The 23,614-nt window shown below is 46.4% G+C and overlaps 1 protein-coding gene across 1 annotated transcript in view; it reads right to left on the bottom strand.

Annotated features, from left to right (window-relative positions):
* Positions 1–3,736: 3,736 nt before the first annotated feature.
* Positions 3,737–23,614, bottom strand: part of DIPK1B (divergent protein kinase domain 1B) — a 162,131-nt gene continuing 142,253 nt past the window's right edge. Inside the window, exons 3-5 of the mRNA XM_069747478.1 lie at positions 10,696–10,803; positions 7,083–7,259; positions 3,737–5,432 (exon numbers count right to left, since the gene is read on the bottom strand). Coding sequence (XP_069603579.1) covers positions 4,620–5,432; positions 7,083–7,259; positions 10,696–10,803 — 1,098 coding nt within the window. The 3' untranslated portion in view covers positions 3,737–4,619. The remainder of the gene's footprint in view (positions 5,433–7,082; positions 7,260–10,695; positions 10,804–23,614) is intronic.

The raw sequence follows: 23,614 nt of genomic DNA, 5'->3' as shown, positions 1-23,614 counted from the left end.
CTGGCAGGATCCTGCACTGCACAACGCTAGGAAATTTTTCTCATTAAACTAGAATTATTGGGGCCAAAGGTGTCATTAGCAAAGCGGCAGCTGCTGGCTGCAAAATGAAAGCTGTTAATTGGTAAAAGTCACAACTAATGGAAGAGTGTTCTAAAAGACTTTCAATGAGATTCCCCACAGAGGCAGCTGCGCATTCACATGAGTGGGAAATGTGATGTGCAAATAGCCCAACTGAACTCTTGTTCGACAGCCGCAGCACATGCAGGGATTGGCTAACAAACAGGGAATCCCTGCTTGTTGTAGCTGTTGAACAGCCCCGAGTCCCCAGGTGCGGGGACTCAATATCATATTATGCGAGCACGAGTACCCGAGTTTGCCCAGATAACACTTTATCCAAGCATGTTCGCTCAGTCATCACTAGTCGGAGCATGTGGGGAGCTGCACAGGTTGTAGTGCAGTGCTGTAGAGCATGTATAAATGTGCTCATCGTGTAGTACGGTAATTTTTCCACTTGAGGGCAGCGCAGCTCTATGTATGGAGTAACTGTATGATCAGATCCTGATTGTCCTCTGGTTTCGGGTGCAGCGGTTTCTCCGGGTGCTGATGATGTACTAGAGCAGGGGTCCCCAACTCCAGTCCTCAAGGCCCACCAACATGTCATGTTTTCAGGATTTCCTTAGTCTTGCCCAGGTAATAATTGCATCACCTGTGCAATGCAAAGGAAATCCTGAAAACATGACCTGTTGGTGGGCCTTGAGGACTGGAGTTGGGGACCCCTGTACTAGAGGACACCTGGTGAACGTTTGAGGTTGTAGACACCCTGAAATCAGCCTAAAGCTATGTGCTGTTTGCAGCTTTGTGTGAATAATATGGGAAATTGCTGAACTTTTCATTATACACTTAATTAGTATTTGAATTTTACAATTTTCCAACATCTCTGCTTGCTGTCAGTAAATGAAAACATTGTTTACATCCACATTGCGTATTGTGCAGATATAATTGGTGGTCCTATTCATTGAAACTGACTGTATTGCAAAGATGTAAACCTGCATTGTTCGTACTTACCATGTCAGCAGGTTTCTCCTTGAGGAACATTTCGTGTAGCTGTCAGTACCTGGATTACAGACACAGACATTTGGGGATTCTGATTCTGGATGCCCATTACTGTTAGGAAGAACATGAATTTTTCTGGTTGGAAGTGCACCTGCTTCATACAAGTAGTCAGAATTTGCTGCACTTAGAAACAAGCACTTGGCCTCAAATTTTGGTCTATAGTTGCCTATTACTTGGGGTGGGGGAACTCCTGACCTGGGAGCACAGGGGTTGCTCTCTGCAGCGATTACATGGGGGCCTGCAGTTATGGAGCTTCTTTCTTCTCTGGCTGTTGCTTCTTGTATTGGAGGACCAAACAGCATTTACTCCAAGGCCCCAAATTGTGGTGTCCCATAATGGAAGAACTGTAGAACGTCGAAAGAAATAAAGGCTGCTGCTGGGCTGGCACAATGACCTGCGTATGAGCCGGTTCTGAGGGACACAGACTGTGTGGCTTTTTTGGGGGGTAGGTGCTTAGGTTTGGGGGTCTAAAATTATAACATCGTGGTTTCGTAACTACAGTAATTGGAGCAGATAATCATATAATTAGGGGCAGAAGATAGTGCTGGAAAAGTAAAGAGCTGAAGAAGTTGTCTGGGCTCAGTTGGCTACAATCAGATTAGACCACCTGTGATCGATGGGGTATAACTGTACTGCTGAACTGAGATCTGCCAATATATGGACACTGCATGGCGGTATTATTCAGCTCTATGTAACTTTTTTATTCCATTGCTGTTGAGAGGTAATGGTATTATTTGGGACTTGTAGTGGCACGGTGTAGCGGTAGTATTTGTATGTACCCATGTTGCTGTATTACGTCATCCTGGGAGATCTGAGCGTAGAATATCACTATGTATTCTGAATTGCAGAACTTCCATTTAGCCTGTGTGTTTGTATCCCATATTAAATGGATTTTATTTCCTTTGGTGAAGAGGTTAATAACGACCCTTTCTATGCTGGTCAGAATCTTGCAGCTCCGTTTTCAGCTGCTTCTGATCTGGTCATTACCTCTCCCTATAAAACTTGGCCAGACCCTCGCTGCCTTGCCAGTGAAAGCTTTGCTTCCTAGCTCGTTGGAGATGCTCTGCTGAACAGGAGTTTGTTGTTGCTACTGGAGATTAGTCTTCCTGTGCTAAAGCTAAGTGGTTGGAGTGGAGTTGTTGTAGACGTTATATTTAATTTACTATTCCTATCCTTCCCGCCTTACTTTAAGTGATTGCTTGCATATTTGTTGCTTTCTGTTATCCCTGTTTTTGTCTGTCTTAAGGCCCCTTCACATTAAGCGACGCTGCAGCGATACCGACAACGATCCGGATCGCTGCAGCGTCGCTGTTTGGTCGCTGGAGAGCTGTCACACAGACCGCTCTCCAGCGACCAACGATGCCGGTAACCAGGGTAAACATCGGGTAACTAAGCGCAGGGCCGCGCTTAGTAACCCGATGTTTACCCTGGTTACCATCCTAAAAGTAAAAAAAACAAACAGTACATACTTACCTACCGCTGTCTGTCCCCGGAGCTTTGCTCTGCACTCCTCCTGTACTGTCTGTGTGAGCACAGCGGCCGGAAAGCAGAGCGGTGACGTCACCGCTCTGCTTTCCGGCTGACCGACGCTCACAGCCAGTACAGGAGGAGTGCAGAGCACAGCGCCGGGGACAGACAGCGGTAGGTAAGTATGTACTGTTTGTTTTTTTTACTTTTAGGATGGTAACCAGGGTAAACATCGGGTTACTAAGCGCGGCCCTGCGCTTAGTTACCCGATGTTTACCCTGGTTACCAGTGAAGACATCGCTGGATCGGTGTCACACACGCCGATCCAGCGATGTCCACGGGAGATCCAGCGACGAAATAAAGTTCTGGACTTTCTTCAGCGACCAACGATCTCCCAGCAGGGGCCTGATCGTTGGTCGCTGTCACACATAACGATTTTATTAACGATATCGTTGCTACGTCACAAAAAGCAACGATATCGTTAACAATATCGTTATGTGTGAAGGTACCTTTATTTGCCTTATATTTCTGTCCAAGGCTTCATGTGGTGGGGAGGGGACAGATCAGGGGATAACAGGAGCACAGTAAGGTCAGAGACTTAGGCCTCTCTACCTTTAAGAGTACCTATGGGCCAAGGATAGTTAGGGCCCCCCTTCCTAACCGAAGACCATCATAGTGTGACATATTTCGGCAGAAAGGGCCAGACATAGTCTACACCCGGCCCTGATTCTCTGAGGGCATCTGGGCTGAGCTTGCAGCCTCCAGCGCTGTGGAGTTTTCACTTCTGACGTTAAATCCTTCACTGCTGGAGTGGTCTTGAAAAGGGTTTCATTGCATCGCTGCTCTCAGGTACTAAAGGAGTTTATAAATTGCTGCCCTTTCAGCGTCCCCGCAGCCGCCATTCAGGGTTGCCATAGAAATCATTTTAAGTAGCGCGATTTGAGTCACATTCACCCGGAGTAACTTTGCGCTTTATCCATAAAGGAGATAAATGTATTATCGGTCACTATAAGAGGCGACTCCAGTGTATAGAAGAAGACGGGGCAGGTACGGGCAGAGGTTAAAAAGTGGAAATGAAAGGGACCAGTTCCTGCTGCTTTCTGTTAAGACAAGCTGTTTGTAGCTAATGGTGACATAATAAAAAAACGAGGACACGTCACATAAAAGCATTTAATTTACATGTAAATTTCCGCTTGGAAATGACGCTGACTATTGCAGGCGCCATGGAGGGAAGTGGGAGCCTGCAGGAGCAAGGAGATGGTGCATTTTCCATGGAAGAAGCGTGTTGTCTGCAGAACAGGCCGGAGACTGTACCATTTGGATTGGACAATGTGGGGGGAACATTTTACAGCACATATGGCCAATTTATGCACACGGCCCCATTCACACAATAGCGGACTGCCCTTCTGGCCTATGTTCGGCTGATACAGATCTGTTTTCTTTACAGGCTATGGTACACAATGTGGCAGAAAGAAAGGGAAATAGAAAAATGAATTCCTTTTCTAGTTGGAGCCTATACTGTGTACCTGTCAGAGTTATACGTGCGGCCATCCTTCTGGTGTATACTGCAACTACAGCCAATAGCCTACATTTCACAAGCCGGGCAGACCATGCAGTTACAGAGCGATGGCCCCTAAAAGGGGAATTCTACCTCCAGTCATCTTGTGATGCAAGTCAGGAGGACCGCGCAGCGCTCATGTGGGCAGCCACCCTTTATTTGGGAGTTGGCACCCCTTTATAGTCTTCTCCCATGGAGGTCGTCCTGTGATGCATCAAGATGACATTTTGTTGAATTTCCCTTTAATAAGAAATAACAGAATCATTATCTCACGCCTCATTGGTTTCTTTACTAATTTGATGTGAGCTGTCAAAATGGTACCATCTCCAGGGGGCACCATGTAGCCCATAGGCATGACATGGCTGGTGGCAGATCCGGTCACAAAAGCGGGCGGCAATGTAAGGTCAGTAGCCCGCCATTAACATTACAGTGGCTGGATCTGTCAACAGCTGTATTGTGTGAGTGCAGCTGGAGGCTCAGGTTAGGAATATTTGGTATTTGATATCTTTTTCCACAGTAAAGTCTTCAGGTTGTTTAACACCAGTGAATGGTGAACTTCCATCTGACTTGCGAGTCCGCTGAGGGTCATACAAGTCCGCAACTGCTTCTGCAGCTCCTCCCGAAGATCTGCTGGTGAGCCGTACAGCAGGTATTCCTGCAGCAGTTTACAAGCTTTCGCCAGGTTTGGCTGGATAACGTCATTTTTACATTGTTTCATGAGTTTGTCACAGGCGGCGGTACAATCTCTGCCAAACGTGCAGTCCGAATTCTGCTCGCAGTGCCGCCCCTTCAGGAAGCCTCTGATGGTCATCTCGGTGGCCACCTGCCTCAGGTTTACCACTTTGAAGTCGTACTTTTCATTGTATCCGATGTTTTTAAAGCTGGTTTCACAGACAAAGAAACTCCCGTAAGTCCCGTGGAAGATCTCCTCCACAAATTCCAATAAGCCGATGGCAATTTTGGCTCTTCGGGGCCAGGCAGGCGCAAACCACTGGTGGATGAGTCTGTGCACGGGAGAAGGCAGCAGGTTTTGGAGGAAACTGGGCATCCGAGTGCCATAGAGGGAGTCGTGAGGGATCTTCTCAGTGACATAGAGGTCTCCGCAGTGGCCGAGAAGCTGGGATGTGTGCTCCTTCTCGTGTAACGAGAGCATGAGAAGAAACTCGTTCAGTTGCAGTAGAGCCCATATAGATTTGGCTTCCGCCAAAGACACTTTTCCGTCCTCGTTGACATCTGCCATGGTTAAAATCTGGCTCACCAGGGTCGTCAGTGAAGTCTGATCTCCCAAATTAGCCTGGAAGGATGGAGAGCAGTTACATTCAGGATATGTACCATCGGCCTGACTAATGCACAGAAAAGACTGTGGTGCCAATGATAACCAATTCTGGGGTCCTGAGCTCAAACTAATTGCTACAGAGTCACAAGGATGACATGTCACCACTAGGTTTGATCGAATAGCTTTGGATAAGTCCTTATCAGAATAGCTAAAGCGCTTCCCAAATAGTTGCACTGGGAACCTGGATACCTGGAGCGCTCCCGATAATCAGCTGTTTGGCGCCGCAGCTACATGTGTCGCGGCTGTGTGACAGTCACAATATATACATATGGAGAGCCTGTTTGTTGTGACTGTCACACAGCTGCGACACATATAGCTGCAAGTAATATTTGGAAGACACCGCACACTCTAAATGCTGCTTATGCAAAATGGTGCAAATTTATTAGACAAAAAAAAAATTTTCATTAGTAACACATGGGAGCAATCAAATTTAGGATACGCGACCACATAGTAACATTCATTGACGTTTCGACTCTCCCAAGCCTTAGTCATAACATCGCTTGGTATAGCAATGATAATTATGCATAGCGAATCCCTCGCTTTAAAGTATAGGTGGTGCTAGTGGATGGTAAGGCGGTATATGGCCAACCGTGGTTTGCTGCCCTGTGTGTTGGACCTGGGGTGGATGTCTTGTTATGCGGTGCTCCCGCGCCCTGCTGATGCCGGCGTCAGGAGCAATCCAGGTTACTGAGGCAGCTATTCGGGAAGCGCTATAGCTATTTGGGTAAGGACTTATCCGAAGCTATTCGATCAACCTTAGTCACCACGGCTCGCAGTGATTGGTGGTGGTGGTCCGGTGACTGTCCCCAGACAAATGAAAAACTGGTGACTGGCTGAAAGATGCAGAAGGTCACATATTTCGGTTTATGACCATACACCTAACGCGTTAGAGATCAGTAATAATGGCGGAAGAGCAATGTTACAAGCAACCCCTTTCAGACATACTATACTTACTGAGCTGTATTAAATAACAAGGTACTGATGAACTTATGTTTAGTAACAGGATATATATTTATTCCTCTGTTATATAAAGGGCTGGTCCACTACATTACACCCTGCACTTATGTGTCCTCACCGCTGCAGACAAGCATTTGTTATTGGCTTTTATTACATGACACGTTTCTAAACCGACATATCGCTACCAATCATGCGATTTTGTGCCTCTTTTCACCATTTTTTTCCGGTGATTTCTCCATCTCAAATGCCCTTGCTCTGGGCTATCAATTGGCGGAGATTGTCACCAATGCTTCACACAATCTGTCTCAAAGGGGGCACGGTGACAACCTGTCTGCAGCCAGAGGCTGGAAGAAAACTTGGGAGAAACACAATGAATGGGGTGACTGGCAGCAATTACACATATGCTTGTCTGCAACTATTCGGACAGGTGGGGCTGAGTCATAAAGTAGTGGACAACCCCTTTAAGTAGGCATATTTGCCAGCGGAGAGGTTCTGGGCGGTACTTGTCCTTTATGGAATATATAAATCTGACAACACAGCTGTACATAAAATATGATATCTTACAGGTGTGATGTCTCTAAATTGCCAATTGTTTCTATGGGAGGGGATAGGATCTTCTTCCTTTGTAGTCCCAGAACCCTCAATTCTCACCTTCAAGAAGTTCAGCAGCATCTCCTTGAATTCGTCCATGGAGGTCCCTCTGGTGGGTTTATCAAACAGGACGAGCTCCCTCCTCGGGACGGTGTCCGGGTTACTGTCTACTTTTAAGTTCTCCTCCACCCCACACTTAATGATGACCTCTCGGTCGCTCCATAGTCCCCTGTAGACCTGCAGAAGACAGAAACGCCCTTTTACTATGGTTTGGACCTGTTCGGCCTCACACGACCAGCCCTGACAATGGTTCCCTGATCACATTTGTGACATTTCAACAAATCTAAAAAAAAAAAAATATGGTAACAAAAATCCTTATACAGTTAGGTCCATATATATTTGGACAGAGACAACATTTTTCTAATTTTGGTTATAGACATTACTACAATGAATTTTAAACAAAACAATTCAGATGCAGTTGAAGCTCAGACTTTCAGCTTTCATTTGAGGGTATCCACATTAAAATTGGATGAAAGGTTTAGGAGTTTCAGCTCCTTAGCATGTGCCACCCTGTTTTTAAATGGACCAAAAGTAATTGGACAATTGACTCCAAGGCTATTTCATGGACAGGTGTGGGCAATCCCTTCGTTATGTCATTCTCAATTAAGCAGATAAAAGGCCTGGAGTTGATTTGAGGAGTGGTGCATACATTTGGAAGGTTTTGCTGTGAAGTAAACATGTGGTCAAAGGAGCTCTCCATGCAGGTGAAACAAGCCATCCTTAAGGTACCGTCACACATAGCGACGCTGCAGCGATACCGACAACGATCCGGATCGCTGCAGCGTCGCTGTTTGGTCGCTGGAGAGCTGTCACACAGACAGCTCTCCAGCGACCAACGATCCCGAGGTCCCCGGTAACCAGGGTAAACATCGGGTAACTAAGCGCAGGGCCGCGCTTAGTAACCCGATGTTTACCCTGGTTACCATCCTAAAAAGTAAAAAAACAAACGCTACATACTTACCTTCCGCTGTCTGTCCTCGGCGCTCTGCTTCTCTGGTCTGGCTGTGAGCGCCGGGCAGCCAAAAAGCAGAGCGGTGACGTCACCGCTCTGCTTTCCGGCTGACCGACGCTCACAGCCAGAGCAGGAGGAGTGCAGAGCACAGCGCTGGAGGACAGAGAGCGGTAGGTAAGTATGTAGTGTTTGTTTTTTTACTTTTAGGATGGTAACCAGGGTAAACATCGGGTTACTAAGCGCGGCCCTGCGCTTAGTTACCCGATGTTTACCCTGGTTACCAGCAAAGACATCGCTGAATCGGTGTCACACACGCCAATTCAGCGATGTCTACGGGGAGTCCAGCGACGAAATAAAGTTCTGGACTTTCTTCCCCGACCAGCGATCTCCCAGCAGGGGCCTGATCGCTGCTGCCTGTCACACTGGACGATATCGCTAGCGAGGACGCTGCAACGTCACGGATCACTAGCGATATCGTCTAGTGTGACAGTACCTTTAAGCTGCGAAAACAGAAAAAACCCATCCGAGAAATTGCTGCAATATTAGGAGTGGCAAAATCTACAGTTTGGTACATCCTGAGAAAGAAAGAAAGCTCTGGTGAACTCATCAATGCAAAAAGACCTGGGCGCCCACAGAAGACAACAGTGGTGGATGATCGCAGAATAATCTCCATGGTGAAGAGAAACCCCTTCACAACAGCCAACCAAGTGAACAACACTCTCCAGGAGGTAGGCGTATCAATATCCAAATCTACCATAAAGAGAAGACTGCATGAACGTAAATACAGAGGGTTCACTGCACGGTGCAAGCAACTCGTAAGCATCAAAAATAAGAAGGCTAGACTGGACTTTGCTAAAAAACATCTAAAAAAGCCAGCACAGTTCTGGAAGAACATTCTTTGGACAGATGAAACCAACACCAACCTTTACCAGAATGATGGAAAGAGAAAAGTATGGCAAAGGCGTGGTACAGCTCATGATCCAAAGCATAGCACATCATCTGTAAAACACGGCGAAGGCAGTGTGATGGCTTGGGCATGCATGGCTGCCAGTGGCACTGGGTCACTTGTGTTTATTGATGATGTGACACAGGACAGAAGCAGCCGAATGAATTCTGAGGCATTCAGAGACATACTGTGTGTTCAGATCCAGCCAAATGTAGCCAAACTGATTGGTCGTCATTTCATACTACAGATGGACAATGACCCAAAACATAAAGCCAAAGCAACCCAGGAGTTTATTAAAGCAAAGAAGTGGAATATTCTTGAATGGCCAAGTCAGTCACCTGATCTCAACCCAATTGAACATGCATTTCACTTGTTAAAGACTAAACTTCAGACAGAAAGGCCCACGAACAAACAGCAACTGAAAACCACCGCAGTGAAGGCCTGGCAGAGCTTCAAAAAGGATGAAACACAGCATCTGGTGATGTCCATGAGTTCAACACTTCAGGCAGTCATTGCCAACAAAGAGTTTTCAACCCAAGTACTAAAAATGAACATTTAATTTAAAATTATTGAATCTGTCCAATTACTTTTGGTCCCTTTAAAAACAGGGTGGCACATGTTAAGGAGCTGAAACTCCTAAACCCTTCATCCAATTTTAATGTGGATACCCTCAAATGAAAGCTGAAAGTCTGAACTTCAACTGCATCTGAATTGTTTTGTTTAAAATTCATTGTGGTAATGTCTATAACCAAAATTAGAAAAATGTTGTCTCTGTCCAAATACATATGGACCTAACTGTATGTAATAAAGCAGTTGCCTGATAATGAGCGGTGGCGCTGTCATGTCTGCACAAGTGCCGTTATGCGGATATACCATGTACACGGTACTTGCTGATCGTGCATGCGTCCCAGCAGGTAAGCGCAGATGTGACGTCACTAGTGCCGCGCACCCCCCCTATTAGAAACGTTAGCAAAGATAGACTTCCCCTTTTAAGGTAACTGCTGACGAGAGATCTGCAATTCAAAATGCTCCATGGCAAGGTGCACTTATTTATGCCACCTTTCCGCTGTTCCATATTCAGCAGTTGGCTATACACAAGCCCATCAATGATCATTAAGGGGCTGACCGGCAATATGCGCACAGAACAATTGTTAATGCGACCGTCCTGCCTGTCTGGAATATGTTTTCACCAGCATGTCTGGGCTACACCAGTCAGTGTGCTGCTGAAAATCATACCGGCATTGGCGATCCAATCACCGGATGATGAACGAGTGGTTTGCTCATTCTTCAGACGATTGTCATCCTGATAATCATCAAATGAGCGCAAGACTTGTTCCGATTTATCGGCTCGTCTGAATAGGCCTTTAGGCTACACATGGTGGTCACTGTCTGCCACAGGAACATTGCAAAGGTTGAGATCTTCAGAAATTGTGACAACGTTCCCAGCGGATATTAGGAAAGGCGATGGTCACATGCTCTGATTTCCGCAGATTTTTCACATATGTCCAATTGCAAATGTTTGATTTTTACTCTAGCAGATGGACGGATCACCATTTTCAGCTCCTGGTTTAGTAGGTTCAGCAATCTGATCAGTTACTGGTGGTGAGATTTCTCTTGCACCAGTTTACCTATCTGTAGTATAATCCGCCTTCCCCAGTATCTCGCATACATTCTCCATATAAACACTCCATGTATCAAATTCTACAGCATAATACCTGGTGGGTGGGCGAGGAGGACAGGCACTGATGGAAGACCAGTGTATGGTCCTCACATAAGTCTTTGCAGGCTGAGCCGGAAATAATCCCTTTCTTGTACTGGTCGCACTGGAAGAAAGACAAACAGCAGTGTTAGGAGGGTTGCTGCATCGGGGTGTTTAGCCTAAAGACCCCCCAACTCTATGCATCTCCACAGACATTTATCAATTTCATGTAGACTTGGCCATTCTATAATTCCCCATGAGAAAAAAGGTTTTTCAACTTGATCATGTACCTTTTATTAAGCATTTTTATTTATTTTGTGCACAGTTTACATTTACAATTTCAGTTCAGATTTTATTTTCTGGATGTGACTTGACGCAATGTGAATGCGGTTTTGTAGAAGCCCATGAAGTCGGAAGATGGTGATTTGCGCTTTCTTCGCCCTCCTCCCTGCCCAGGTAGCAGGCGCTGCGGACGCTCTATAGCTGAAGCTTCCTAACAGACTTCAATAAAGAAATTAGTCCCAGCAGACGCCGGGTCAATACATTGTTATCAGTCCGTCTTTAACAGTAACCACCATCTGACAGACGCACAAGTACCTTAATTAAAACAGAGTGGCAGCCGGCCGCTCACCGCAAAATATCTGCCAGCATCTTTAAGGCACAAAGCCATTTTCAACAAGCTCCACTTTAATTGCATTCCACAAACTGCAGAAATGTCTGCAACGTTGTCATCTCCTAATGGGGACGGGACAGGAATATTCTGCAGGTCGGAGGCCATGTCTGCCCAACAGGGAGAAGCACATTACCTGGAAAACCACGACAGATGGGAATATGGACCCTGGAGAGGGAGGACTCTATTGTAGCTTATAGGCCAGACCCTGGTGGACTCGAAAAGCTGAAAATATTCTCTATACTGTTTATGGATCATGACTGGATGTCAAGGGCCATTCCCGGAGCAAACAGCGAATGTACACTGCACACCGTTCTCCCAACCCTACATCACAGAAGGAAAGGCCGCAGCGCTTCTCCACAGGTCACACGTCTAGAAGTATAAACATAAGGATGAATGACCTCGGGGAGATCAAAACATCCAACACCGCGGAGACACCATCACGTGTTTCTCAACGCAGTGATCCAGAACACTGCCCCCATCCCTTATGGGAAATATGCAAATGCATGTAGAAAAGTCCTTTTACCAGGCACTGCTCCTAATAGCCAGTTTCCTACTCCACACTGATGAGGGGCAAATACCCCGAAACAGCTGTCTGTGGATGGATACCATGTTTTGGCATAGGTGGTTTTCCTTTTTGGATGCTGCCCTTCCCGTGGTTTTTCCTTCCCGGTGAAAGACCTGGCTATTTATTGCTTGCGTTGAGAAACACGTGATGGTGTCTCCGCGGCTTTTCTACATACACGTCTAGAAGTGGCAGGAAACCTGCCATTCCTCTTTACAAGCACATGTTCCTCAGCACCAGGTGTTATCCCTGCATGACCCTGACATCTTACCCGCAGGACAGGAGGGACGTGGACAAAGGATACATTGACGACACTGGGAACCAGGGGAGAAGAAAGCAGACAGGTAGCGAGATGGTAATTGGGACAAATTACAGGTTTCTGCTCTTTATACTGAGCGACTGATGAAGCTTCAAAGCCAAACTCCAGACTGAACTGTCCATAGGCTACGTTCACATTTGCGGTGCGTCGGGCGCAACCGCGGTGACGCATGCGCCCCTATATTTAACATGGGGGCGCATGGACATGCGTTGTCTTGTGTTTTGTGACGCATGCGTCTTTTTTGGCGCAAGTGTCAGGGCGCAGAGGACGCAGCAAGTAGCATTTTTTTTTTGCGTCCAAAATCGGCCAAAAATGGACGCATGCGTCACAAAACAATGCGTTTTTGCATGCGTTGTGCGTTGTGTCGCTGACGCAACACACAACAACGCAAATGTGAACGTAGCCATAGCGGCACTGGTGTCCTGACAGGAGAGCAACTCCCAGCATGCTCCGACAGCCTCTGTGTCCAACCCAATGGTGCTACAGCTACTGCACAACCACAACTCCCAGCATGCTCCGACAGCCTCTGTCTCCAACCTGTGATGCTACAGCTACTGCAAAACCACAACTCCCAGCATGCTCCGACAGCCTCTGTCTCCAACCTGTGGTGCTACAGCTACTGCACAACCACAACTCCCAGCATGCTCCGACAGCCTCTGTCTCCAACCTGTGGTGCTACAGCTACTGCACAACCACAACTCCCAGCATAACCCGACAGGCAAAGGCTTTCAGGGCATGCTGGATTGTGCATTTTTGCGGGAGAGCCGCAGGTTGGAGACCACTGACCCAAGTCTTGACAAGCTGGGTGACAACCCTCATAGGAGCTGTGACAGTGGTTGTCATCCTTTTTCTTGTCCCTTAAAGGCAGATGAAAAACAGCCTTTTATGGCGACAAGCTCACATTTATGTTTTTTTTTATTTTGGGGGGATGTTAACAAAGGAATAGAAGATCAGTTCATATGTTTGGAAGGGGAAGAGATAGAAAGGGAAAGAGATGAAACTTCAGAGACTCCCAAATTCACTAGTATCTGGTTAGCGGCCAACGCATAATGGAATTAGGTCTGTGGAACGCAGCAGGTGTTTGGTTCCGATAAGTGCGCCTCTGTCCGTGCTCCAGGATCACCTGGCGTGCTCACTGAAGTACATTAGTCTGAGCGCTCTTCAAAAAAACTACTTCTTATGGATCTAAATAAAAGGCAAAAAATGAAAATGAGCCTAATCCTCTAGTACAAGCCATGAGAAATGCAAAGCACTCAGAGCAAACAGATGCAGCAGCATTAAGTGCAGCGCCCACAGTGCCAGGCTACGGTCACACTAGCAGTATTTGGTCAGTATTTTACATCAGTATTTGTAGCCAAAACCAGGAGTGGAACAATTAGAGGAAAAGTATAATAGAAACATATGCACCACTTCTGTATTTATCACCCACTCCTGGTTTTGGCTTCCAAATACTAAGGTAAAATACTGACCAAATACTGCGAGTGTGACGGCAGCCTCAGGCGTCTTCCCTCCTTGTGTCTCAAGGCTATGTTCCCACAATGAGATTTTGGGGAGTTTCTGATGTTGCAGATTTTCTGCACCCATTAAGTAAAATAGGTTACTTGCATTTTTTGAAAATATGCAGCTTAAAAAACTCACCAAATGCTCATCGGGGGATATAGCCTGACAATTGAAATACACATATCAAAATGCAAAAAAGATTTCTTTCCGGGTTTTCTGTCCTCAAATCTCAGCCTTTCTGTTTTCTGCTGCATTGAACAGAGCTGGTTTTCAAAAGGCCGGCTCCTTGTAATGAATATTAATGACTGAGAGCCACTTGTAAGAGCCGCACAGCTCCCAGAAGACTAAATCTCCAAGTAATCTCATGCAAATAGCAGCCTGCGTCATCAAGTTTTACTTTGAAAGAGATTTTTGAGTTTATCAGCAGCTACCAGGGAGACTGGCATCCTTTACTGGACGGGTACCAGTGCCATCTGTCCTGGCCTCCATGGTACCTGGTAATGAACCTGACAATGAGTCGGAATAGGATGCTGGAAGCCGCAGCAATCACACTTAGTTTTATGAGAGGCAAAGACCCTGGGTCAGAATTTCGTCACCAAGTAACAGGCAGTGTGTAACATACGGACATTTCAGCGCCCAGCAGATTCCAAGTCACTGGTCCCAGTCTCCTTCACATTCAGAGACTGAAAACCAGTCCTGACCTGGTCCTGCTCCATGAGTCAGTGTGCTCCTGTGTGGGCCACACATGTAGGCCGTGTTCCCATGCACAAAAATGCTGCACTAGCAGTCAACATTGATAACGGCTTTTGTGTTTTTGAGGCCAATTTGCTGCACAATTTTTCAATGCAGAATTGTTGGGAATCTGCACTTAAAAAATGCAATTGTGTTTTTTTACAAGTTTTTACGCAATCCGATCACTCGAGGAACACGCTCATTAGCGACTATCCCGTCTTAATGCTGCGGCCACATAGTGATATGAAGACTGCAGTTTCAACTTTCCACACCGCACCTCATGTTAGTCAATGGGAACAAACTGTACCCCCAAAAGAGCGAGGGAAATATCCAACACACTTGTGGTTTTGCCTTTCTAGACTGCAGTCATGGCCAGCAAACTGGGCAATTGCCCAGGGTCCCCACCCTCTTGTGGACCTCCAGCATCTACAGAAGGAGCTACACAAATAATATCATTAAAATAATTGAAGAAAATAAAAAAAAAAATACACATACTTGGTATTGCTGTGTTCGTAAAAGTCTGATCTAGCAAAAATATAAAGTTCCGTATTTTTCGGATTAGAAGACGCACTTTCCCCCCCCCCCCCAAATTTGGGGTGGAAATGGAGGTGCGTCTTATAATGCGGATACATCTTACCGGATGCGGTGGAGCAGGGTCCCAGGGTCGCTGCTTGAGGAGGCAAGAGTGGAGCGTTGCTGCAGGCTGGGATGAGGGAGTCTTCGAATGTGTGCCGCTGCCAGTGTTCGGTGGCGCGAGGGCTCTGCTGACATTTTGTGAAAGCCCAGAGCCCCCGCACTTACATGGTTTACTATGCGGTGGACTCCAGGAAAATGGCATGCGCAGATGTAGATCTCGGCACTGAGATCTTGGCAATGATGAGAATGGACGTGAGTGTCTGTCTGTGTGGTTGAGCCTAGAGAGTATGGACCTAGAGTGTATGAGCACCATGGCACCACACACACACTTTACGCCGTACGCACCACTCACACTCTCACAGCCTCCTGCGCGGTACCACCAGCGGAACACAGTAGGGAACCACCCGCCGCCGGGATTAGCCAAATGATTCACTGACTGCCGCCATCTTTGTACAGGAGGAGTACATGCGCAGTTTTAATGTGACCGCCGCTATCTGTCTGCACAAAGATGGGGGCATTCTTATTTACTGCTGTGAATTATGCACAGGCGCAGTGAATCATTCGGCTGATCCCCGCAGCAGATGCGCGACGTGTCTACAGGCAGAGGAAGCCGGTCACATTAAAGCGGTTTTCCCATGAACGAAAGTTCATTTTAACCCCTTTCTGACCTCGGACAGGATACTACGTCCATGGTCAGATACCCCCCTTTGATGCAGGGCTCTGGCGGTGAGCTCGCATCAAAGCCGGAACAAGTCAGCTGTTTTGAACAGCTGACATGTGCCCGCAATAGCGGCGGGTGAAATCGCGATTCACCCGCCGCTATTAACTAGTTAAATGCCGCTGACAGCGGCATTTAACCGGCGCATCCGGCCGGAAATGAGCGCATCGCCGACCCCGTCACATGATGCATAGTAACCATAGAGGTCCTTGAGACCTCTATGGTTACTGATCCTGGCTAGCTGTGAGCGCCACCCTGTGGTCGGCACTCATAGCACACCTGCAATTCAGTTACATAGCAGCAATCTGATGAAAAAATGTGAAAAAAATATAAAAGTTTAAATCACCCCCCTTTCACCCCATGCAAAATAAATCAATAAAAAAAATCAAACCTACACATATTTAGTATCGCCGCGTTCAGAATCGCCCGATCTATCAATAAAAAAAAAGGATTAACCTGATCGCTAAACGGCGTAGAGAGAAAAAAATTGGAAACGCCAGAATTACGTTTTTTTGGTCACCACGACATTGCATTAAAATGCAATAACAGGCGATCAAAAGAACGTATATGCACCAAAATGGTATCATTAAAAACGTCAGCTCGGCATGCAAAAAATAAGCGATCAACCGACTCCAGATCATGAAAAATGGAGACGCTATTGGTGTCGGAAAATGGCGATTTTTTTTTTTTTTTTTTTAGCAAAGTTTGGAATTTTTTTCACCACTTAGATAAAAAATAACCTAGACATGATAGGTGTCTATGAACTTGTAAATACCTGGAGAATCATAACGGCAGGTCAGTTTTAGCATTTAGTGAACCTAGCAAAAAAGCCAAACAAAAAACAAGTGTGGGATTGCACTTTTTTTTGCAATTTCACCGCACTTGGAATTCTTTTCCAGTTTTCTAGTACACGACATGCTAAAACCAATGATATGTTCAAAAGTACAACTTGTTTCACAAAAAATAAGCCCTCAAATGGCCATATTGACGGAAAAATAAAAAAGTTACGGATCTGGGAAGGAGGGGAGCGAAAAATGAACACGGAAAAACGGAAAATCCCAAGGTCATGAAGGGGTTAAAAATTGACTGTGTCTGACCGTGTACGGAGCATACCACATCTCCTCGGCAGGGGAGGAAGCAAAAGACAATACTGACATTGCAGCAGGGGATCACAGTGGATTCATTTTGTGAGGTAAAATGTTTCATTGACTGTTTTCAAAAAATATTTTACCTCACAAAATGTATCCTCTGCTTTCTCCTGCTGTAATGTCAGTATTGTCTTTTGCTTCCTGCTCAGGAGCTGTGGTATGTTTGGTACACGGTCAGACACAGACAATTTTTAAAAGGAACTTTTGTTCGTTGGAAACCCCTTTAAAAAGCAAATATCAACGCCAACATGGCTCCTCCTAAAAAGTACGCCAATGACAATGAAAGGAAAGCAGCAAAGGCACAATGTCGAAGACAACAAAGGGCAACTGAGACTCTTGAAGAGCAACAGAATCGCTGGGACAAAAACAATGCATATAAGTGTAGGCGTCAAGCACATGAGTCCCCTGATGTAAGTCATTAGATTATCACAGGATGCCATTACGCAACAACAGCGCCGCATGCCTGCCCCCATCGTGACATTACCGCCCTCCCGAAGCGATCGCATCGGGCAACCATCTAGTATATAATAAATGTGAAGACGTGTATGTATGTGCTCTGTATACATGTGTGTTCTGTATACATGTGTGCTCTGTATACATGTGCCGATGTAAACAGCAGATGTGCTACTTATATGATACTGTATGGGGACAGATTTATCTACTACCGATCGTTCTGTCCCCATCATTCTTCAACAGGCGGTGTAAAGAAGCCAGAAAACAAGAAAGGTTTGTGTGAGATGGTGCAATATGTGAGCATTAAGGGTCCTACTTCAAACTTTTGCCTGGGGCTCCACTTTGTCTAAGGGCAGTCCCACACGTCCAGATAATTCCGGTACCGGAATTATCCGTGTCCGTGTGCCCGTGCGTTTCTGTGGCACATCAGTGTGGCACACGTGCGGCACACGTATGCCGCCCGTGTGCCCACTGGGTACCACACGCACCGTGCAGGAGACAGCGCTAAAGTTTAGCGCTGTCCCCTGCATCTGGTGCTGAAGCCGCGATTCATATCTTCTCTGCAGCAGCGTTTGCTGTAAAGAAGATATGAATAATCCTTTTTTTTTTTTTTGTTTCTCATGTTTAAAATAAAGGTCCATGTCCCCACCCCCCTCCCACCCCCTGTGCGCCCGCCCGCTGTTCTTAAAATACTCACCCGGCTCCCTCGCTAGCTGGCGCTGCTTCCTGTCCTCGCCGCACCTTCTACTGTATGAGCGATCACATGGGGCCGCCGATTACAGTCATGAATATGCGACTCCACCTCCCATAGGGGTGGAGCCGCATATACATCACTGTAAATGAGCGGCCCCACGTGACCGCTCATACAGTAGACGGTGCGGCCAGGACAGGAAGCAGCGCCAACCAGCGAGGGAGCCGGGTGAGTATTTTAAGAACAGCATGGACCTTTATTTTAAACACGAGAAACAACAAAAAAAGGATTATTCATATCTTCTTTACAGCAAACGCTGCTGCAGAGAAGATATGAATCGCAGCTTCAGCACCAGTGTGGGGGACAGCGCTTACTGTAGCGCTGTCTCCTGCACGGCACACGGACTGCACACGGACAACGTCCGTGTGCGGTACGTATTTTACACGGACCCATTGACTTTAATGGGTCCGTGTAATCCGTGCGCTCCCACGAACACTGACATGTCTCCATGTTTGGCACACGGAGACACAGTCCGCAAAAAATCAATGACATCTGCACAGATGGATTGATTTGAATGTGTCTACGTGTGTCAGTGGCTCCGGTACGTGAGGAAACTGTCACCTCACGTACCGGAGCCACTGACGTGTGAAACTGGCCTAAATCCGACCTTGACTGCAATGTAGGTTGTATGGGACCACATCTTGCCCTCCGTGTCAGCAGGTGCAAAAACAATTGTGTGGCTATTTTGGACCGGAAATTTGTCTGTAAAAAAGATGCCGGCCGAAAGCACATTGACACATATTACTGGTATCGTGGAATGTGACCTGCACCCAAAATGCCAACAAGATTCTTGCCACTGCTGGGGTCTCCATAGATTACATCGGGATCCCATAGACAATCATTGGATGTGATGTTGTTACCGGCCCAGCCTAAAGTAATGCTTAAAAAAAGCCCCTCATTGACAGACAGCACGCAACTTCAGACCAGAGGGAAATTCAAAGGGTGGTAAAACGTGGCAGAAGTTTACTGTCGAGAGGTCATGGAGGTAAAAGTCTCCAACAAATAGAAACTGCCTCTGAATAAAGATGAAATACTTTAGTTTTTTACTTTATGCCCCATGATGCACCAGTGTAGCTGCCGTTCTGATACCTGTGCCATAACCATAAGGGGCCTGACAAATGCCGGCTGCTGTCAGTAAGAGACACAATGTTAGAATGTAACAGTGTTGGGGAGCTTGGTATGGAGGGTATGTGTGGCCCCACGCAGTCCCAGGGCCGGTCCCTTCTTCTCGCTCTGGCCTCCCATCTTCATGACAATTCCATGAATTCCTTGCTGCCGGAATCAGCCAGGTTCATTACTGCGTCATTATCCAGCCATTAATCTTGCACGGTGGTGGCTAAGGATGAAGTCTGATGTATACGTGCTGTTGTCAGGAGTGGTTGTCAGGAAGGAGACTCTGCTAATTCCCCTCAGGTGCCGTTCACCTCAAAAATCACAGTTATTAGAGCAGAATTGGCAGCGGGGTCAGCCGAGACATCTACTGTACGGGCTTCTGATGGGCAATTCTACTTGTGCGGGCAGGAGTGTGCTCATCTGCATATCTTTTTTTTTAATAAATTATTTAAAGTATTTTTTAACAAGCAAGGAAAACAAAAGAACATAACATCTTTTTTTTTTGTGACGTAAAATAAAGGTTACTATTTGCATAACCAGTTGTTATTTTCAGAAAATCACAAAGTCATCTAACTATAATGGGAAGTGGGGGGGTAAAGGGAGTGTAGGTGAAAACTTAGGGAGAATTGGGAGATTGGAACAAGGGAAAGAAGGGTAGATAAAGGGTTCCGAGGTGTCCTGTTCAGAGTGATGATGTTGATTAAGTAGTTAGAAGGCTCAGTCTTTCAAATGTGGGTATAAACATTCGATTTTGAGATAGACATGAAGAAGTGATAATATTGTAAATAGGTATGTTTTAAGGAGTATAGATTGTTTGTCCTGGAGGTTTCTCTGATGTATTTAACCACAGGGTCCAGGAGTCAATCATTTTTGGAGTGTGATAGTCTAAGCTTTTCGTATATGCCTGTTTGATTTGTTTCTTTTAACCATTCTTTACATGTAGGGGCTTCAGCATCTTTCCAATGCCGTGCAATGGTAATTTTAGCCGCATTGATCAAATGAGGTATCAGCGATTTTCTGTTTAGGCATATATTGGAGGGATCCAAATTGAGAAGAATGAAGTTGGGCTCCAAGGTCTAAGGTGGTGCAGCTCCTGCTGAGGATGGGCTTTAATGCGACTGACATCTATGCCTTCATACATCCCAATTTTATGCCCGAGTTTGATGTTAGCTTTGTTCAGCCAGAAACGCTTGAGCTCTTCTGGTCGAATTATGAGTTGGGGAAAAAAATGAGCCTGGCTGGCTAGACTTTGTCGTTTAGACAGTATATTGCCAAAACCAAGACAAGAAAGGGACCGTGATGACTTGTAACGAGTCACTTTCTTGTTATGACATGACCTGGCTTGGTCAATATAGAGAGGTGATGGAGATGCCAAAAGAAAAACCGAGACAAGTTCGGTATCTGGACAGGGACCTGGACATTTACGGTAAAACATAAGCGCTCAGGTGGTACGGTTGCCTACATTCCATCATCTACCTTTCTGGGTAGGGATCGTATCCTGGTCTTCTACCAAGGGCAACCGAAGCTCTGTCACAAGTGCAGAGACCCCACACTGCACTGTGCATAAATGTGCATTGTGTGTGGATGTCGGCATCTTTTGTGGAGATTAGGTGCCAACTGTGTGGTGAGTTAGGTCACCTATTCAGCCGTTGTCCTCACTCCTTCGCTATTGCAGTTGTGAAACCAGTGGGACAAAGCTGTGAAGCTGATTTTGCTGGGGAAGGGACTAGCAGAGATGACGGAGCTGATAAGTCAGGGAGGAAAAGCAATAAAAAGATGCCTGCCCCGCTGAGGCGTCTAGACAAGCGCAAACAGGACAGGGAGGTGGGCAAACCCCTGGCTACTGGGGCAGCCACTGTCCTGAATGCAAGTCTTGCTGCTGAGGCCCTTAGGGATGAGGAGTTGGATGAGGATGTCTGGAATATCGACAGGGAGGAAAGCGCCACTTCCTCGGAATCCACCCATGATGAAAGTATGGATGAGGATAATAAGCAATGGCTAAGGGACAAGCATAAGCTCATCACCAAAAGAGAAAGAAGGGAGATAAAACATCTCCTGCTCTAACCAAGGTACCTAAGGGAAGGTAAAACTGACTCTCCTCTGGTTGGTCTTTCCAAGCCCTTGAGAACATCTCCTCCTTTGATGAGGAGGCAGAGGTTGAGGTTCCGGCTGGGCTTACAGAGGGTGACGAGTCTCTTTCTTCTCATGAAGGGACAGGAGCTCTAGCTCATTAACATTTATGGTCCGCAATCTAAGTGGGACTAGAAGGGTCTCTTTATAAGGATGAAGCCCTACCTTTTATCGAGTCGGCAGGTTGTCTTTCGAGGGGACTTCAACACTGTCTCAAGGACCCGGGGTAGAGGAGGTTCCAGAGACCAGATGACTTATGATAGCGTCACCCTTAATAGTATAGCCAGTGAGGCTCACCTATTGGATGTCCACATCCAACACACCTCAGGGCACGAAGGATCCACCTTAGAGGTAACTGTAGGTCCAAATAGACAGGTTTTCTTTAAAGGACTGTCTTTTGTTGAGGTGGAGTTCTCCAACCACTGTTTGATTTTGTTTTCTCTGAATGTTACAGAGACACCCCTGATGGGAAGAGGCTTTTGGGGAGGCTCAATTCGTCTCTCTTGGAAGAAGTGGAGATAAGACTATCATTTGAGGATTTTCTTCAGAACCAGGTACCTTTACTGGATGTTTGTAGTAGTAAGAGCAGTAGGAGATGTTCAAGAAAAGGTTGCTGAGATTTTTCCGCCAGCTCTTGAGCTTCAGGAATCTAGACAGGTACCACCTGTATCAGGGCCAGAGGAGGAAACTCGAGCATCTTGTCTCAACTGGAGGTAGCCGTGAGGAGATCATCGGAGTGAAATCTTTGCTAATGTGGTGTCAGTATGATACACATGTATCTTTGATTTTTGAGAGGGATTATGTGAAGTACTGCTTGTTCGAACTTACAGAAACTGCAAGATGTCAGTGAATAGTAAAGTATTTACAGGACTGGTTGACACTGCAGGGTTCCTGAAAAGATCCAGATGAGGGATCTTGTAGGTTGTCAGATCCTTCTACTCTCACCTCTTTGGTAAGTGGGATCTTGATTGGGCTGTCGCTGAACCAGGGGTAGATCCCTCGACGTTTTGACAGAGATGATCAGAAAGAGGAAGTTAACTTGGCGATTGACAGACTTGTCCCAAAGCCTGGTCCAGATGGCTTAACATTATTGATGAGCGAGTGTACTCGTTGCTCGGGTTTTCCAGAGCACGCTCGGGTGACCTCCGAGTATTTGTTATTGCTCGGAGATAAAATTTGTCATAGACTCAGCTGCATGATTTACTGCTTCCAGATACGCTGAATACATGTGAGGAATGCCTGTTTGTTAGGGAATTCCCACATGTATTTAGCGTATCTGGAAGCCGTAAATCATGCAACTGAAGCGATGAAAACTATATCTCCGAGCAATAACAAATACTCGGATGTCACCCGAGCGTGTTCGGGAAAACCCGAGCAACGAGTATACTCGCTCATCACTACTTAACATTTGAATTCTGTAAGACCTTTAAGGATGCCCTGGTTTCCCTCTTGACTGAGGTATTCAACGATTGTCTTTCCTCAGGCACTCTGCCAAAGTCAATGAGGAGGTCTGCCCTTATCAAAGGGTAAGAACCCATCATCCACTGAGAATTGGCGTCCCATAGCACTTCTTAATGCACACCGGAAGGTTTTGGCAAAGGTTCTGTTTAATCAGTTGGTGAAATTTGCACCCCAACTCCTTTCAGAGGCCCAGCATTGGGCCTTAGAGACTTAGTGCTGTGCTCTGTATCTGAGAGGCAGTGGAGCAGGCTAGGGCTTGTCACTGGAAGGGGCACAGGCTGTCCATGTTGGGCCAGGCAAAAGCGTTTGGCTTATTTACCACTGGTCTGTCTTTCTGAGGTATTGGCTGCTGGGTGGGTTGTTGATTGGCTTAAGACCTTGTACAGTGGGGCGGAAAGTTTCCTGCTTGTGAGTAGTTGGATTGGCAGCTCTTTTGAGGTTGGGTCTGGTGTTTGCCAGGGTTGTCCCTCTAGCCTACTACTGTACGTGTTCACGATTGACCCACTGTTTAGGAGAGTGGAACATGGACCGTTGGGCAGGATCGTGATGGACCAGGAATCACCGGAAGCCACTCTGAGGGTGGTGGCGTAGACTGATGATATCACTGATTTTGTTTCCTCTCATGAGGAGGCAGGGTGACTGATGTCAGAGGTAGATTGCTCCTTGGAGGCATCCGGGATAAGTTTGAGAGTCTCTGGCTGCGAGGAGGTGATCCTGGTTTTGTTCTCCTGGACACCCT

This window comes from Ranitomeya imitator, chromosome 2 (genome assembly GCF_032444005.1).
Source record: "Ranitomeya imitator isolate aRanImi1 chromosome 2, aRanImi1.pri, whole genome shotgun sequence".
NCBI lineage: Eukaryota > Metazoa > Chordata > Amphibia > Anura > Dendrobatidae > Ranitomeya > Ranitomeya imitator.
Note: the sequence above shows the minus strand (reverse complement) of the source record. Positions and strands in the feature narration are given on the sequence as shown.